The sequence below is a fragment of the Cyprinus carpio genome, chromosome A7 (assembly GCF_018340385.1).
Source record: "Cyprinus carpio isolate SPL01 chromosome A7, ASM1834038v1, whole genome shotgun sequence".
Classification (NCBI taxonomy): domain Eukaryota; kingdom Metazoa; phylum Chordata; class Actinopteri; order Cypriniformes; family Cyprinidae; genus Cyprinus; species Cyprinus carpio.
This window is the reverse complement of record NC_056578.1, coordinates 35504419-35523596: the sequence shown is the minus strand read 5'-3', so window position 1 is coordinate 35523596 and position 19178 is coordinate 35504419. Positions and strand designations below refer to the sequence as shown.

At 35.2% G+C, this 19178-nt stretch overlaps 1 protein-coding gene and 1 pseudogene across 4 annotated transcripts in view; one reads left to right on the top strand and one right to left on the bottom strand.

The window, feature by feature from the left end:
- The first annotated feature begins 28 nt into the window (after positions 1 to 28).
- Positions 29 to 17188, top strand: LOC109092798 (annotated as a pseudogene).
- A 519-nt stretch (positions 17189 to 17707) lies between these two features.
- The window catches only part of LOC109093704 (piezo-type mechanosensitive ion channel component 1-like), a 101131-nt gene continuing 99660 nt past the window's right edge, over positions 17708 to 19178 (bottom strand). For all 4 annotated transcript variants that reach the window (XM_042760959.1, XM_042760962.1, XM_042760963.1 and 1 more), the window contains exon 51: positions 17708 to 19099. In XM_042760959.1, coding sequence (XP_042616893.1) covers positions 18844 to 19099 — 256 coding nt within the window. In that variant the 3' untranslated portion in view covers positions 17708 to 18843. The remainder of the gene's footprint in view (positions 19100 to 19178) is intronic.

The following is a 19178-nucleotide window of genomic DNA, read 5'->3' as shown; positions in this document are numbered from 1 at the left end:
TCCCAGAGTGGCTGTCTAATAGAACTACATTTCCCAGATGTTGCATTCACACCGATTCCAAGGATGATAGATAGATGGCGTCAACATGAATAGCGAATGTGACAAATAGGACTACGTTGACAATAACAAATACGAAAATAGTTATACGATTATTTTGTACTTTTCTTTTTGACTAAAAACGCTAACTCTTTAGTATGCATTAAAGTCAGACGATGCTTAGCTAAAATAACATTAAACATTAACACGCATTTTAATATTTTGTTATCTTTGAATTATATACAAATGTCATACGAATGATATAACAATTTAATACACAAAATAAATCATTTTACAAATCATTATACAAAACAATAAAAAGGAAAAAAAAGATAATAACTTACAAACGTAAGACCCAATGCGCTTGCTTTGCTGTTTTTCCAAATCAATAAGTTTTTGCATGAAAACATGGTATTTACCCATACATATACAAACAAACACACACACATCATACATTAAGACAACAGATAACATTAAAACATAAATGTCAGACGATGTGAAAATTAAGCACAAAAAAAACGTTAATAACGAGTAATCAAACAACACAAACATATAGGCGTGGTCACGGTACGTCATCAGAAGGAGTCAGGAGATTACACTGCACACGTGAAAACTGTAAAGATGAAAACAAGCTTGCGCCAGTATCTGTCAGGTAAACAATTCTCTTGGATAAGGTTTGAGAGAATTGTTCACACCTAAACAGGCTGAAGGAAAGTGTCGTATTGTTAGACCCGATTTGTCTTTGCACTTAGTTTGTGACTTTGAAGCGGTCATGTGTCAAGTTGAAGAGGAATGTAATGGTCTGGAGTGTAAGCAGGAGAAGATACCTGTGCCGACGTGAGTTGAATTGAACAACCGCTGTGTGACAACAATTATTTAAGAACCGTGATGATATTTAAATTTTCTGGACATATATGATGCTAATTATACCAGTATATCACTGCCGAAATGATTTTATAATTGTACCACCGCCACAGTACTTTGTTGTAAACATAGTGTACCATGGTAAAGTGATGGTACTTGGATACACGGCGTGATACTGATTCACAACCATATGCTTGCACATTACCGTGGGGCTAAAATAATACTATAGTACTACCGTGATTCACATTTTTGTTGTTCTTATTGACAAATTGCATAAACTTCTTTATGTGTGATATATGTTTCAGGCTTAAAAGAAATGTATGAAATATAAGGAGGAAATGTTGTGCTCAGCATTCGTGTCAATGATGCATTTTGCCGGTAGGCGATTCGTTAATCTTCTCAATTTGTCTTTTTTTTTTTTTTTTTTTTTTTTTTTTTGTGTGTGACAGTCTCGTCCTGCTTCAAGGACTACTTTATACACAAATTTCGGGCCGTGCTGGTAAAGAATCGTGTCATCTTTCCCCAGGAGAAGGTAAATATAAAAATTAGTATAGAGATAGTTTGTCTCTTGACTTCCTCAGTTTCAGTAGAATTGAAATGAGTCCCACAGCAATTGAAAATCTGAAAATATCAGGGAATTATGAATAATTAAATGTATTTTTTTCTAGTTATGTTCTCATCAATATTTAGTTTGGAGTCACAGTGATGTTTAATTTATTTTCAGTTCAATTGGTTCACAAAATGGTCTGAAGGAGTCATTAGCAAATCAGTCTGAATCAAGATGATTTTTAAAAAAATCCTCATCCAGTAATCACAAATTACAGAAAAGGACAAATCAATGGGATTTCATTGGTCAAAAAGAGTGAGAAACCTGTAAATTGAATTAAAATTTTTTATTTTTATTGACTTTGTTATATTGTGCCAGTATACTACTTTACAAAAATATTAGATTGAATCTCCACGCCAGGAATATTAGATCCAGACTCTTTACCAGACCCTGTCAAAATATATCCATTTTGTCTAGTGTCCAAATTATTATTATTTTTTTCTGGTGCCCAAAACTTTATTAACTAAAAGTTTCTAATAAGCCTGAAAGGAGACAAAGTGATGATAATCAAAAATAAGCAGGGTTTATTAAATAATCTTAGTTGTGTATGTTTTCAGACTTTGTGTGAACTTGGTCCGAACTTCTAGAGAACTAGACTTCATCCTGTACTTCGTCTGATCAGCATAAATTTAACAAGTGTTATTTTAAAGAACCAAAAAGCAAAGAAAAAATTACTGCTTCACAACATTGTCCTGTAACATTAAAAACCTTTAAAATGAGACATTCTCTTATCTCTTACATGTACAGAATATCCCATGAAGCCACACAATCCTAAAATTTAAACGACAATAACAAGCATTGGAAGAGCATGGAAATTATAAGTTATGTAAAATATAAAAGTATAATAAAAATGGCATAAATGCTTAAATGAAATAAATGCTTGAATAAATAATAAAAAGCATAAAATAAAACTTGATGTATGGTTGCTCTCTTGAAGCTACATGCTTGGGTTGTTATCTGAATCATAATCCTTAGATCCTTCAACATCTACACTGGCCGCTCATTTCCTCAGTTTCAGTTGAGTTGTTTGTTCACTGGCCTTCACACTATTTGCTCTTCTTAGGTTCTTCTTGCTGTTTCTGGTGGCGCAGCCTCTTGCTCGATGCTCTCACAAGTTCAAGAGGTAAATAGATTGTTTTTTTTTCTTACTCTCCAGAAGTTATTCTGAAATAAAATGAGCCATAGTTGTGTAAGGTGGTGAAGTTAGATTTAGGAACAGTGTAGCTTTTTTGCATAAAATTCAAAGTGGTCTAAATAGCTCTAAATAGCTTGGCAAGGATAATTTGACAGGTTGACAGTGACCGTAAAAGCGTATAGTCTGATTGATCTGCCATATAGAACAAGCTAGAAACCACATAAAACAAGCTACAGTACCATCTTCCAGCAGTCTCTGTGTTTCTAGTTTGGTTTATTTAATTTGTAGATCATTTTGGACAAAGAAAAACTAGACCCCTACTGAACCTGGTTTCTCTCAAGAATTATTTTTTCCCCTCCTCTACTGTCACAGTTTATATTTGTCAAGCTGCTTTGACACACACTGCATGAAAAGAGGTCGATACGGACCAGTAAACTCCTGTACACACGGCAGATTTTCGGACAAATCCCGGCGTATTACTGACCGTATACTGCCGAATATGTACCAATTTGGATGTTAAAGAAGTGACTTTATTGGTTACATTTAGAATATGTCCCTCCCAAAAACCTTACAGATGAATGATATGATTGGCTGCAGACCATGAGGCAGATAGAAGAAAATTATTTTAACCAACAATTGATTGTTTGTCTTTATTCTGTCCTCCACAATGCTCTTTCTGTGTTTGTCCCTGTTGACCAACAACTGCAAAACAACAGTAATGTTGAAAATAATCACTACAGGCTAATAGTCTATTTAAGAAGTTAATTCAAGTCGATTTTTGACCTTACTGTTGCCTCTCTTTGGCTTTTTTACCACAACCGTGATTGTTTCAGCTGGGCCTTTCTGAAGTGAAAAACTTAAACTTATTAAACTCATTAACTTCCACCTCATAGCCTCATCATAAGTCTTGCAGGATACCTAAAAGACATGAAATATGTTTACTAAAGGAAAATATTTAATACAAAATATAAAAATGCATAAAAAAAACATTGCAACAACCTTCTGTCACTTTAATCATACTAAATCAGACTGAATAAGCTTTTTTTATGCACTAAAAATCTTTTTATCTGCACTGTTTGTTCACTGGTTTGCACTCTATTTGCCATGTGCCTTGCGCTGCTTTTATTTAACCTTATTTATTTATTTATTTTATTATGTCTTTTTTTACATTCCCTTATTGTATAAGTTATATCTTATATTTTATATTTGATCTAGATTTTTTAGGCTCTACTGTTAGTGTTATCTGGATGCACCGGGGGTCTGAGAGTTACGCAATTTCGATTCTCTGTATGTATGTACTGTACATGTGGAAGAATTGACAATAAAGCAGACTTGACTTGACTTGACTGAACTTTTGAAACCATTTATAATCTCTGCAGATGAGTTGTAGAAGAGAGGAAACATTATCTGAGAAAAATAACAGTATAAATATATGGCGGAGCTTGTGGCTGGAGTTTAGAAGATCGGCAGAGGTCTAATGCTCAGCTGGAGAGCATCTTCACAGAGACTTGCTTACCTTACTTTATAGTTCCTTTAGAGCAGGCAAACAGTCTGAGACCCAATATATTAACAGCTGTGTACTAATTAAAATCAAATAATCATTCGAGACATGATTATATGACACATGCATGACACATACATGATTATAAATGACATGAATCACACCATTAGCTGTGGTTCTTTCAGGGTATCACTTTGACTGTTTGTTGTGAGTGAGACTCTGACTGGTGGAATTCTTTGTCCTTGTCTGTGTCTCAGGTTTTCAATCTGCCCACCTCTGCACTGGTGCCTGGCCCGTCTGATCCAGACCCGTCCAATCCCAGCTATAAACAAGCTGTGGATCAGTATATCAAAGAGAAACAGACACTCACAGAAGAGAGCGTAGCCAGTGCTGTGGCTCAGCTCAGTATAGAGGACTCTGCATATTTACCCGAACACAAGCTGGCATTAGAGAGGCTGTTCTCATCGTTGAAGACACTCACAGCCAAAGAGGATATGTTATAGACCTTAAGGTGGGTTTTACAACAAACTTTTTTTTTTCCTTTTTTTCTTTCCTTTTTGAGTGAGGCAGTTCTCAAGCACACTTTTGACTTCTTTATGTACAAATACATATTTGGTACAAAGTTAAATAATGATTTTGTCACTATGCCTTTAATTCAGTGCCTTGAATTCGCTTTACTAGTTGTTAGTTCACCCAAAAATGAAAATTACCCAGTAAATTACTCACCCTCAAGTCATCCTATGTGTATATGAGTTTCTCTATTTTCAGACGAATCCAGTCGGAGTTATATTAAAAATTGTCTTTGATCTTTCGAGCTGTTTCATGCCACTCAGTATGACGTATGAGGTCAGCATTGCGCATGTGCCAGTGAGTCGTGAAAACCAACGTTTGTTAACAGGAGCAAAGAAAGTAAAGTTTCTTTACTTTAGCAAAGGAAAACCAGTCTCCTCTTGGCTTATATAGAAATCCTCCGACATTCTTCTTTACAAATCCTTGTTTTGTACTTCTAATTACAAACCATTCTCAAATCTTAACCCCTCCCCTGCGCTTCAGCATTCGTCACTTCTGAACGGCACATGCGCAAAGCTGAACTCATAAATCATCAGCCCAGAGCTGCTTCCGTTTACAACAGTGAGCACAAGCTAGATTGAATTATTACGTTTTAAATATGGCTATTTTTCTCACAAAAACGCATTGATTCACTACAGGAGGACTTTGTTCTAACCTGGAGCCATGTGAGACACTTTTTTATTAAGGATGGGCACTTTTTATTTCACTTCTTTTGGACTGAAGCACTGCAGCACCCGCTGTGCTGACTGCCGTTAAACAGCTAGAAAGATCAAAGACAATTTTTCATATAATTCCAACTGTATTTTTCTGAAAGAAGAAAGTCATATACACCTAGGATGCCTTGAGGGTGAGTAATTTATGGGCTAATTTTTGGGTGAACTAACTTTTTAAGTGCAAGTAAATGGATTTGTTCAACTTTGGTGCTTTTACACTAATAGAGATCCTTCTTGATTTTTAGCCATAAAAATACAACTCTGAAATTATTTTAAATTATGAGCAGCCTTGCAGTTTCAAAGTTCCTTGCCCAATGCTGCATCAGAACTGAAAACACAAAATGATGCACAGTCTCAAAGTGATAAGATTCTAGCGACAAGCAGTTTTCCACACCAGACACGTCACAGCTGCAAGACACTACTAAATCAATAACAAATCACAGCCAATCAGAAGAGCGTGTTGGCAGGCAGTGTTATACTTGTTTGTTCACATAGAGTCATTGAAGTTATTTTCAAGATCTGAGATAAATTTCATTGTCACTATCATTATGGCTATTAAAATCATGCACAGTGATGTTCCAACTCCAATTAAATGATTTCAATATCTAAATTGACAAAACATGATCAGCAGCCTACCTGAGCTTTTAGCCGTAAAATGAGAACCATTCCAAAAATAAAATCCCCTGTTGCTCGTTGTAGATCGCTGCTGCTGGTTTGGACAAAAAATCTGATGAACAAGGAAAAGATAGCTTTTATCATCACGTCTGGTTAGGACACGGTGTAAGACTTCATTCTAATGGGTCAGTTTCTGCGTTCTGTTGTTATATAAATTTGTATAACAACTGTTTAGGTGTATTTTTGATCTTGTCCCATGCAACATTTTTTTTCTCCTTCATGTCTGTTGTTTTAAATTAACATTTTAAATTAAATTAAATTAAATTACTTTTACTCTGCACTCTTTTCTTCTCTCACACTGGTAATATAATAATTTAAACTCACTTCAATATTTTTTGTCCATGTAGTTATTAATTTAGTAAGGGATCATGTTTAGCCAGCTAGTCATTCTCAAAATAGAACCATTTTGGGTGAAACATTTTGCGATAATGACTGGCTGACTGTACATTAACCCTTACTTGGGTGTAGCTAATTTCTCAAAATATTTACTTGACTATAGTTCAGCTACTATAGATTATGAGTAGATTTACAGGCAGTAACGTCTTTAAAACTGTGTTTGAAGTGCCAAGCACAAGATAATCTATTAGCACATTGTGTTTTACTTATTTATCTTTTTATATAATGACAATGAAAAGCTGAGTCATCTTCTCAAGTTGTTTGAGGTGCATTCCTGATGCTTTCATAGTCTTTCTTTGCATCATGCACTTTTGCATGACGTTAGACTGAATCATCACTGAAGAACTGGATGTTTGAAGTCTGTTTGAGTGTTCAGTCAGTCAGTCTCTCATAGAGCTTAAAAATTCACTGGATGGAATCATGAGCGATAGAGTGACTAGAAAGTTTGCCTTCACAATGGATATCACTCAGTACATGCTCTGAAGCCTACAGTATATGGAGGATATTGCTAAAATGTGTCATTTTAATATTTAGCTCTCCAACTGAAAATAGATGTGACTGGCTTTATCCACTGTGCAGTATGAAAAAGAAGTCTGGGCAGTGTATTGGGTATTCATTCAGAATGATTTTAGTGGAAGATAAGAAGCATTTTATATAGTAATCTTTAGCCAATTTATTTAGACCGTTTAGTCTATTTGGGCCATGTCAGTTGGGTAGTTTCATTACCCCTTTTTCTTCCTCTCTTTTTCTGTACGACAGCATTAAGAGATTTTAGAGACTTGTCTGGTTTAACCTTTTTTTATAGCAGGTTCAAAATACAAATTCAGGAATTTGTTTACATTCTTAAATGTGTTAACAGAAATGCATATGTGAAATATTATATTTTAGAACAGGGCTTTGCAAACATTTTTTTTGTCAGCCAAATCCCTTTGACCTTAAATATATGCTTGAAATAACCCCTTGAGATATTTTATATTTGTATACTGTCACGACCGGCTCAAAGCCGTGACAAAAGATTGGAGGACATGGTCAGTTTGGTTTAGTTGCGGCAAAGATATTTATTAACAAATAGAAAAATAAATAAAACAAGAAATCTACACAATTTCTGTCAGACACATGACCAAACAAAGCATCAGACAGAACCAAGTTTAAAGTAATAAAGACCAAACTCAAACAAACGCAACCCAGAGCAAGCCACCCTCATGCCAACAGAGCCTAAGCTTTATAGAGGGAAGAACAGGTGCACACTGTTCATTTGATGAGTCTCCCAACCACACCCACTGGCCGGATATAGCAGAACAGGAGACCTGTCACAATACTTTCACAACACATTCATATGTTCACAAATCTATGATGCTGGTTATTGGAAGTTAAACAAATAAAGTATTTATTCTTTTTTTTTCTCAGTTTTATTTTGATTTAATTGATCATTTTAAATTAATAACTTTTTAATTTAAAATGTTTGCTTTCCTTAATTTTTAACTTTTCGTCAACTCATGAACCCCCTGTATTTTTGCAAACCCCAGTTTGGGACACCCTCTTTTAGAATATTGTCCCATCAATTACAGAAACAAAAAAGGTCAGTTATATGGTTTGGTGGTCATCAGTATTTATTTTAGTTTCATTAATATACTATTATAGTTTTGTTAATATTTTGAATTTGATTTAATTTCTACATTTTCTGTTTTCATTTTAATTTTAGTTAGAAGTTTAAGTAATTTTGATGTGTATTTTTGTATTTTTATATTAGTTTATTATTGTATTATTTTAAATGTGTCTATATAGTTTTATTTTTTAGTTTTCGTTATACATATTTTTATACAAAAATGTAATATGCAAAATGAGAACATTTGCCTTGGCAAGTAGCTGAAATAAAATAAGTTTGTTTTTTATATTTTGTTTTTCAGCTAATGTTTATTTTTATTTTATGTAATAAAAATAGTGCTAGTTTAGTAGATAATTTAGTTTTAGCTTTAGTTAACTAAAATAACACTACAGAATATTTATGATAGCGTAATGCCACTATCACTGAACCAGCCATATTAAAGAATTCAACAATGCCCTGCTAAAAAGATTTCAGTTTAGAAATGTTTATTGGTACAGGCAGCACCTGATTCTGCACATTGCCCATTAGAATGGCTACCCGAAGGTCATGATGGGAGATAGCTGCTCACGATCGGCTGTCAAACTGCTCAGTAATATCGCTCTGGGTCGAGGAGCAGCACTGGCTTCAGATACGGTGAGAAAAGTTTGTTCTGACGATTAAAACAAATGTTTCTTATGTAGCGAATCAGCTCAAAGGGGAAATATGAATAATCAATCATAACTAGTTATGATTCATTATAAATATTTAGATCCGCTGTAAGTATTTACTTGACCTCTCAGTGTCAACTGTCTGTCAATTCTAAGAACGTTACTTTCCTGTTTAAGGAAAATAACTTTCTTACTGTACGTACAATGCTACTCAGAGCATGTAGCTAAAATCTGCATGATTATTGACTTCAGTTATGAGCAAACAATGAACAACCTCAAGTGTGATACAAGTAAGACTTTATTAACTACATAAACACTTAAACTAGTCTAACACACACACACACACTTGCATACAGTGGGCATAGGAAAAAGGGTTAAAGCTTTAGCAGTAAGGAGAAGAGAAATATAGACATGAACCTATGATACAATTTGATATTCAGGTGATCTACAGCCTGAAGGAAACATCAATTTCTTAGTTCAAACACACCTTTTGTAAAAGGTGCATATGATACTTAATGTATCAATTAATAAGACTAAGGTTGATACTTGCAAGTCTCGCCTGTTTGATAAAGAGTCCTGATGCACTTTGGGGCTCCAGTTGGTCTCTGCTGAAGTGAGTTGATGAAAAGACCAGTTCGAATCAGAGGATATTGATAAATGGAAAGTCAAGGCCGAACGGCCTGGCGCAAGCTTAGCGTGGTTTTAAAGGCTCTTAGCTCAGCATCTTCTCCTGGAATTCCTGAATCTAAAAGAACCGCTCTGATCTGGTGATCAGTGATCTATATAGGGGGATAATGTCACACCCTCAGGATTTGAGTGAGCCAATGAGAGATGGTACCTTTTGGAGGGAAGTTTTACAACTCTTTGTTTTTCAGTATGGTGTCTTGCATATGAAATTAAATTGGGGGGTTCAAGAGAAGAATCTTTAAGAATTTTATAAAACTTATGTGTTGCAAAGGCATCAACATATAATATACACTTTCATTTAGATCATGAATGAATACGAACTCATAGATACCAAACATCATATAGATGAGGTTGTATTAACTAGTGATCCATCATAAGCATGTATAAAACATATACAATACACAAAACACAATGTACAAGAACAGTAACGGCATACACAATGCCCTAAAGTATATGTCAATTAATTCAAAGGAAGGTTTTTATGTGCATTATGTGTCTGTTTTTGAGAGGCTTGAGTTAAGAGTTGCTTAGCCACATTCCTGGGCGTCGTAAACCTAGTGTTATCAGATAGTGTGCCTTTGGTTGCTATGGAACCAGAGGCCTGTTCTGCCTGTTTTGAGGTGATATTTGCATTTTGGGGGGAGGGTCCATAGACCCTTTGGTTAGATGAGGAGGCGTTAGATATTATTTGTTAAATATAACAAATAGATATGTGTCTGATTGGTCCAAATGCTATACTTATATTAACATGAAGTTGTTTTGTAGGGTTTCACTGATCCTCGGTATGTGGATGTGGTGATAGTGCAGTCCATGAAGGACTACTCATCCAAAGAGATCGCCTTCTTCAGCAGAATGTTTAATGTGCCTTCAGTTTTTATCTCAGGACTGGATACCAAGGTGAGAGTCTGTCATCAGACCAAGAATAATGTCCCCCAGTGGTTCCTACATCAATGTCACTTCTTCTCAGCTGCTAACATCATTACGCCTTCAGTCATGCATATCTCTTGTGCTACTGTACGTCAAATGTTATTAAGTCAAAGATTAGTTGGGGATACATGTGATAATACATCAGAGCCTGTTTTTCTTGTGGATTTTTGTACCATGTCAATTTGAGCTACTGACTAAAAGGCCCCGTTTACACTAGTGTGTTTTCGTTTTAAAACGGCGTTTTAGAATGAAAATGATCCTCGTCTGCACTGGCGTTTCCGCTGTGTTTCAGAAATGATCGTCGTTTACACTACACAACCTAAAACGCAGGTCACATGACCATTCATGCAGGTACAGCCATAGATATGTATAGGTAGATTCCCTATTATTTAGTTCGCGGACACGTCTACGTGCTTGGAGCGATCGTTTTCAAAAGTCTATGTTTTGCTCCGTTTACAGTGAATCGCAACCCTGGAGTTTTCAAACTAAAATGGAGTCTGTAGCATTTTCAAAAGTCTCCATTTTTGAGGGTGTCGAAAACGCCTGAGTAGTGTAAACGATAGGCATAACTGTAGCAAAAGTTATGCGTTTTAAAACGAAAACGCACTAGTGTAGATGGGGCCTAAATAGTCCTCTTTGATTAATTCTCATGGAATTGTTCATTTCCAAAATCAAAAATATCTAATTCTCATGGCAATTATAAAGTAATTAAAAAAGGTCATGATAGAATGTTTAAATGAGTATTAAGTAGTATTAGAGTAGTAAATAAGCACTATGCAAAAATATTTATGGTTCGAAATGGTCTCTTATTCTTTATACAAAATTTGTTTTCTTTTGATTTTGGCTTGAAATTTTCTTTTTCTTTACATTTCTGGTAAGGGGAAGATTGGTTCATCTTCTACTTCCTCAGAAAACATATTTTAGGATATGTATATTATTTTATTTTATTTATTTTGTTTTTAGTTTAAGTCTATGATAGCAAAGACCTCCTCTTCATTTCCCATGTGGCCCGGCCTACTTAAAGTTCAAGCAAGTCAGCAAGAGTGCTAGAGCAGTACGGTTCACTTTTGGGGGGTTTTCCACTTTTTTTTTGTACCACCTCGGTTGAGATTCCAAGTGAACTGACCATTACCAAAACGTGATGTGTAAACTCTGCTGATCACGGATTGGCCAGAGAGAATAGTCACTACCTGCGTCACTGAACTTGCGACACAAACACAAAAGAACCGCTAGATTTAAATCGGCACAGCCAGCGAAGAATCGAACGCAATGTTTTGAATGAGCGCACCTTTTTTTAACAACCGATAAGTTTCGTTGTCTGTTGCAGAAGTACAGATGTTCCTCTCGTTCAGTGGTTCTCAATCCTGGTCCAGGAGAACCCCCAGCACTGCACATTTTAGATGTCTCCCTGTTCAAACACACCTGATACAACTCATCAGCTCATTAGTGAAGACTCCAAGACCTCAAATGTGTGTGTCAAATAAGACGAGAGTCACCAAAAGCATGCAGTGTTGAGGGTTCTCCAGGACCAGTATTGGGAACCACTGCTTTAGTTGATAGCAGAGGAGTGGATCCAGCGAGAGCTTGATGGGGCGACGCGGAGTGAAAAAGTTTTTTTTTTAGGAGTCGTGGCAGTAGAGGCAGCACAACTATATCGACATGTGAATGATCCCTCCCACTCTAAAGCAATACTAAACTGCAGTGGAAACGCAAACCGTCCCGAGCCGAGTCGTACTACGCAGTGGAAAAGCGCCATTAGTGTCTTTTAAGTTGTGTCCTGTACTGACATGGGCAAACACTGGACTCAAATCTGAGTTCCTGTGCAATTATTAAATTAAATAAAGCAAACAAACAAACAAAAAAATACTTCAAATAATTGTAAATCAAAGTTTTCTGTGATGGGTTGTCCAGAAAACTCTGGAAATGTGTGTAGACTTTGCAATTAAAATGTCTGATTACAATTTAATCTGATTGTCAGTTCGAGAAAGTGCTTGCTGTTTTTCTGCCATTCATATATCAGACAATATGCATCTAAATAAAGCCGGGGACTAAATGCTCTCTGCTCAAACTGCTGTACTTAGTGTGATATTGACATCCCAAATTCACAACATGAGTTATTCCAAGCAGACTTGAAACTTTGTTACCTGAAACAACAGATCTGGTTCCAGTCTTTTCCATCATGATTTGGGACTTGACTCAGGAAAATGAAGGCTACAGTATGAGATTTGAGTTTGATGCTGGCAGTTAAACTGTAAACTCCTCTTTCATTTCAGACCCACGATAAAGCCAGCATCCAGAGACTGACGGAGAGTTTCATCACCAGCCTAAAGTCTGACCCCCCCCCCCCCCCCCCCCCCCCACTGTTAGCACTATCTACAGGTAACTGATCTGAAAGCAATGCCTTTGACCCTGAATTCAGCTGATTACCTCTGATAATTGCATTTAAATTGATGGCTCGACTGGCTTGTCTGACTCGCCTTAATGGTTTCTCTCCAGAACTAGTGAGAAACTTCATACAGTCATGCCCCCTCGAAGTCAAACTGCTGAAGCTGCCTCCAAGTGCCTGCTGTGTCTCTGTGCTCTCGACACTGAAGCAGGTAGATTATACACCTAACAAAGTTCCTGTTTATGTCACATGTTGACATCGTCAGAGTTTGATTTGCAGTTGAGATTGACCTATAAACGTTTTTACATTTTTTTTCCCCCAATATTTGAGCGTTTTTCCTTAAGATATCAGATCTGTCAGAGAAGCCATAATGAACCCATGGAGTAACGTAGTGGAAGCCAAGTCCATCCAAGTCTCAAAGACCTAACTTTACATTAATGAAATAAAAGTGCCTTGGATGAGTGCATGTTGGAAATAATTGAATTCTCTCTTTCTTGCCTATGCTCATTTGTCTCATAAAGATCTCCATCTGAAGTCATTTACTTAACATACAAGCACTGTGGAAATAAATGCATCTCCTCAAGTGATTGCATAAGTGCATAGAAATTCATGGAGCAAAATACACATTAATACACAATAGATGCATTTAAAAACTTAAAGTAAGAGCGAAAGTAAGAGCGTTGATGAGATGTGGGTGTCATTTGCTGCCAGATTCCCCCAGTAGGCTTTTAGTGTCTTAAGTTATGTCCTGACGTGGGCAAACACTGGAGTCAAATCTGAGTCACTGTGCAATTATAAAAAAAAAAAAAAAACACTTCAAATAATTGCACATCAGAGTTTGTCTGTGATGGGTTGTCCAGAAAACTCAAGTGATTGCACTACAGAGTATGAGTTTTATGTAAGTGCGTAGAAATCCATGGGGTAAAATACACAATAGATGCATTAAAAAAAAAATTGTCAGAGTTGATGAGATGTGGGTGTCATTTGCTGCCAGATTGGACTGTAAAGGACTGTAAATTAAAACAAATTTTTACACTTCTGGAAAAAAGCTACCATGTTCCAAAAACCAGATTGATCACCGTAAGCTTGTCTTTCTAGTATGTTTATGAGTTTTGAATAATTAATATTTAACAAGCTTTTTGCAGATAAAGCTTCTGCCTTCAATGCTACTTTGGTATCTGAGCAGCTATCCCAGATTAAGCTTCAGGACCCGTCCATAGATGCACCAGCACGGTCAGCAGAGGAGGGTCAGGGTTGTGGGACCGGAGGCTGCTGCTCCTCAAACAGGTACATTCCACCTCACACTTTTATTCTTCTTGAAGTTTTAGTTTATGGTGATGAGTCATCAGTTGGAATGCATTTGATGCTATAAGATTTGATTTGCCTCTCTACGAAAAGTTTTACTTTATCTCAAACTTAAGTTTTGAAAGTAAAAGTACAAGTAAATGCAAAATGGAAAAGCAGCAAATATATATATACACTGTGTATGTGTGTGTGTGTGTGTATATATATATATATATATATATATATATATATATATATATATATATATATATATATATATATATATATATATATCTATATATATATATATATATATATATATAAATTCATACAGCTTGAGTAGCAAGATTGTGTACAGTTTTAACTTATTCTTCCATTATGTATTTTTGGGTAAGAATAAGAAGCACTTCATCCGGTACTTTGTGTTTTTCATTCCAACATAAGAAATCATTTCTGGAATCTGCATCTGAAGTGGCATTTAGATGTATTTACACAGTTTAATGCATCTCAGAGGAGACATGGATGCATTTAAACTGCAGTTACAGATGCATAAATAATGTTTTGTTTTTAACATAAAATAACAATGAATACGGATATTTGTACGGAAGAGGATTAGGGCCAAGCAATAATAAAAAAATAAAACCATCTCGAGAATAAAGTCGTTGTGTTTCGAGATTAAACTCGTTAAATTTAGAAAAAAAAGTCGAAATACAATCTTGAGAATAAACTCATGAAATATCGAGAATAAAGTCGTTGTGTTTCGAGATTAAACTCGTTAAATTTCGAGAAAAAAAGGCGAAATACAATCTTGAGAATAAATTCATTAAATATCGAGAATAAAGTCGTTGTGTTTCGAGAAAAAAAGTCGAAATACAAACTTGAGAATAAACGCATTACATTACACGCCATTAATGGCAATGCCGTACGGTTTTAATTTATCATAGCTGTCCAAGTGCCAGAGTGCATTTGGTTGAAGTCAGCAATAATCTTGCATTTGTCCTCTGGTTGTCATTTCATGTTGGACAAAAGCCAGTAGCCTACATTGCGCAAATTGGACTGATTTTTTCTTCTAAAAAGACCTAGCCGCTTGCAAATTCTCTTTAAAGTTTGTGTGCTAATTATTGTGTCATAATTAGCTAAAGTTGATAGTATTTCTTTGTTACTGAAAGATATAGACTATGCAATGAACACTGATCGAATGCGTTATTCTCTACATTTCATTTTGACTTTTTTTCTCGAAACACAACGACTTTATTCTCGAAATTAAATGAGTTTATTCTCAAGATTGTATTTCGACTTTTTTTCTCGAAATTTAACGAGTTTTTTTCTCGAAACACAACGACTTTATTCTCGAAATTAAATGAGTTTATTCTCAAGATTGTATTTCGACTTTTTTCTCGAAATTTAACGAGTTTTTTTTTCTTCTCGAAACACAACGACTTTATTCTCGAAATTTAATGAGTTTATTCTCAAGATTGTATTTCGACTTTTTTTTCTCAAAATTTAACGAGTTTAATCTCGCAATGTAATGACATTAATCTCGAGATGGTTTTATTTTTTTTATTATTGCTTGGCCCTAATCCTCTTCCGTATATTTGAAATGATTTTAAAACATGAAAAAAAAAAGTTGAAATGTGAAATTATTACCGCCAGTAGGTGGCAGCAAGTGACTGTCATTGAGCTTCAGCAGATTCTTTCAAAGGCTGATTCATTCAGGAACAAAGCATTTAACACTGTTAATGTGTGAATCGCTGAATCATTTATTCAACCGATTTGTTCAAAAAGCTGATTCATACAATAAGTAAACACCCTTGCACACAGATGCGAAACAGTGCTGAGATCTTTGTTTGGAACTATTTTCGTAAGGCAAAATTGAGCAATAACAAGCAATATAATGTCTAAAATGTAAGCCACTTATTTCTAACTTTACAGAACTTGTATTAAATGATTATTATAAATTTGTTATGCTATCTGCAGAAAAACAGTATTCTTTGTGTGATATAGATTACCTATATTAAATATAAAAAGCATTCAGAAGCATTTTTGCCATCTACAATTTAGAATGCCTTGAATTTTAATAGACTAATAAATCACATGCTTGCATTTGGTTATATACTTGATAATGTCATTACAACAACACTTACCATATTATCGCAGATATATTGTATATCGCACACCCCAGACTTGACTTGAGTGGAAAATGAAATTATCTGTGGTTGTGTGAGCACTTGTTTGCACATGAGCAAAGGTGTTTTTTAGGAGTCTAACTTGCAGACGCCAGACCACTGATTCGTAAACCTGCTTTCCAGCAGCCAGTGTTCTTCTGACTTCTATTTTGTAGTAACAAATATGCCTTGGGAAAATGTATTGGAGTAAAAGTTTACATTTTAATTAGGAAAAGTAGTGGAGTAAAAATATAAAAACTCAAGTAAAAGTACAGATACTCCCAAAAATACTTAAGTACTGTAACAAAGTATTACTTTGTTACATTACACCACTGCCGTATACAGTATGTGAGGAACAAGCTGAAGTTAAATTAACTGCAGATAGTTGTTATGGCATGAGTTTGGAGAGCTGTCAATGGCTTGATAATATCTGAAAAGAATACAAACACTTAAACTGAATTTTGCTGAATAAGACTAATAATTGAACTTTGCAACATTGACTAGTTTTACTACTAAAATTAATCCAAATTCAACTGACTTGAGCTGAATAATGACATTTTCTTCTGTAGAGCTGCTTTACAGCTGAAACTGAAGTCGTTTCATAATTTAAATGTGCACCATTACTTTGAAACATCCTGTATTGTATGAATTGCTTTTCAAATATATATATGAATGACACACACACACTCTTTTCCACATCACTGGTGTTGTAGCTTATATATGGGACCTACCTGTTTCTTTCCACAGATCTCAGATGAAGATGGAAAATAGCGAGTACCTTTTCGAGGATGGCGGAGACCAGCAGATATTTGGTTTAGACTGAAATTGACTGACGCTTTAATTCTCTATAGGACTGTATCTAGGGTTAGCCTTGCTAATGTATTTCTTCACCCCATTTTAAACCAAATCATAGAAGTATTCCATTGTAATTATTTCATTATTTGTCTTCATTTGTAATGCAATAATAAAAAAAAAGTTTTGCACATGAATGATTTGAATGAATACATTTGGTTTGTATTGGATTGTATTTATCATCAGGCACGGAGTAATTTGTAAATAAGCCTCCTGATTTTTTATTTTTATTATCATCAATATTAATAATTTGGACTTAGTCATTAATACAGTAATTTATTTGTGCAGCTGGGCAACATTCATGATTTCTTAATTTAGCAAACTGCTACACAGCAAGGAATTTTAACAGGCTCACATTTGATTTCGTAATAAAAAAAATAATAAAAAAAAATAATAAAAAAAAACAAAGCAAAGAGTACTTGTTTGTGCCCTTTGCACAACCATAAAGTTGAAATGATTATTCCAGCCCTTACAGAAGAAATTTGGGACACTCATTACACAATGTGTGCACTTAAGACATATACAATTACACAATGTCTTAATCCTAATTGCTAACCACAGCATTCCAGCATTTAGTAAATGGAAGTGTGGCAGCTGCCACCCTAGAACAATGTAGCTGTCAGATTCAAATTACTTGGTGTTTTTTATGAGGAAAAATGACTTCAAGTGTTTGATCAGAAATTGTAAAACCAGGAAAAAAAATACTAAAAATGCTCTCATCCTAAGATACTTTGGCTTGTAAACACTTTTGCTGTAGCTACAAAACAAAAACAGTTAAAATGAGTGAAGCGCTCACAAAACCCTTTGAAACCTTGTGTGTCATATTTCACCCCAAAAATCACAAGAACCACTTCTGTTCTCTAAAAAGAAAATGCAGCCTACTTATGTGATCATTAAGATTATTATTTATTTTTTGCGTGACAAAATTTCCATGGCAATTAAGCACTCAAAATATTTTGGTTGAGGAATATTTATATATTATATCATGATGAGTAGTGGTTGGGCTTGACTTTATAATTTTAATATATTACCGTATTATAGTAATGTGAATCTTTAAAAAAAAATAAAAATCCAGACATTTTATAGAAATCTAATTTTAATTGTCTTATACACACCAAAATTGTCCTAAAAAGTCCTAAATTCTCCTAAACGAAAACATCTTAAAGGGAAAGTTCACCAAAAAAATTTATATTCTGTCATTTATTCAGCCTCATGTTGTTCCCATATTTATATATATGTACACACACACACACACACCTTTTTTGTTCAACAGAAGAAACTCAAACAGTTTTGGAACAACTTGAAGGTGAGAAAATTATGACAAATTTAATTTTTGAGTGAACTGTCACTTAATATTCATTAAAAAGGAAATAGTTAATTTCTATATATAATATAATTTCCTGTTACTTTGGGATAAAGTATGACCCAGACATGGTTTTGCGAGATTCACCCTAATAGTGTTTAAATTTGCAAGTTGAAGGTCCTAACATTCTGTGTCCACTGGTCACTTGGACACTAGATTATCATCTGCAGGTCCTTATGGCTAGCGTCTGAATCACTCACATTGAGTCACTTTGAGAGAGGCAGATTTTCAAGCTTGCTGACAAAACTAAACTGTTCAGGCAGAATAATGCACAGAGGCTTAACCTGACCCCTGAATCATCCAACTTATACAATGTCACAAGCTCACAAGAGCAGTAAAGCTCTACTAGTTCCAGCAGACCTCAAGGCCGAAGTGGACATTAAGGTTGCATGTCCATCCATGCGATGCTACACCAGTCACAAAACAGTTTCAGTCTTCATTCTTTTCTCTAGTCCACTTGATCATAGTCTCTGGAGAGCGATAGAGGAAGATGAGTTTGGAGTAAAGCTCTTCCTCCAGCTCCAGTTCTCCAGTTTCCCGCACTAGGAAAATGTCCATGCATATTTTGAGGATGCGGTCCACACATGGCAGTTCCTCAAACATGATGGAGTAAGAGATCTCGCTGAAAAAGCCTCGTACAAATTTGCCAATGACCAAAACCACCGACACATAGAGACCCATGATCCTGAAGGAGGAGAAGAGAAGTATTTGCAAGGATTTAGAGGAATGTTCTGGAACATATGACACTCGCACAATCAAAGAAA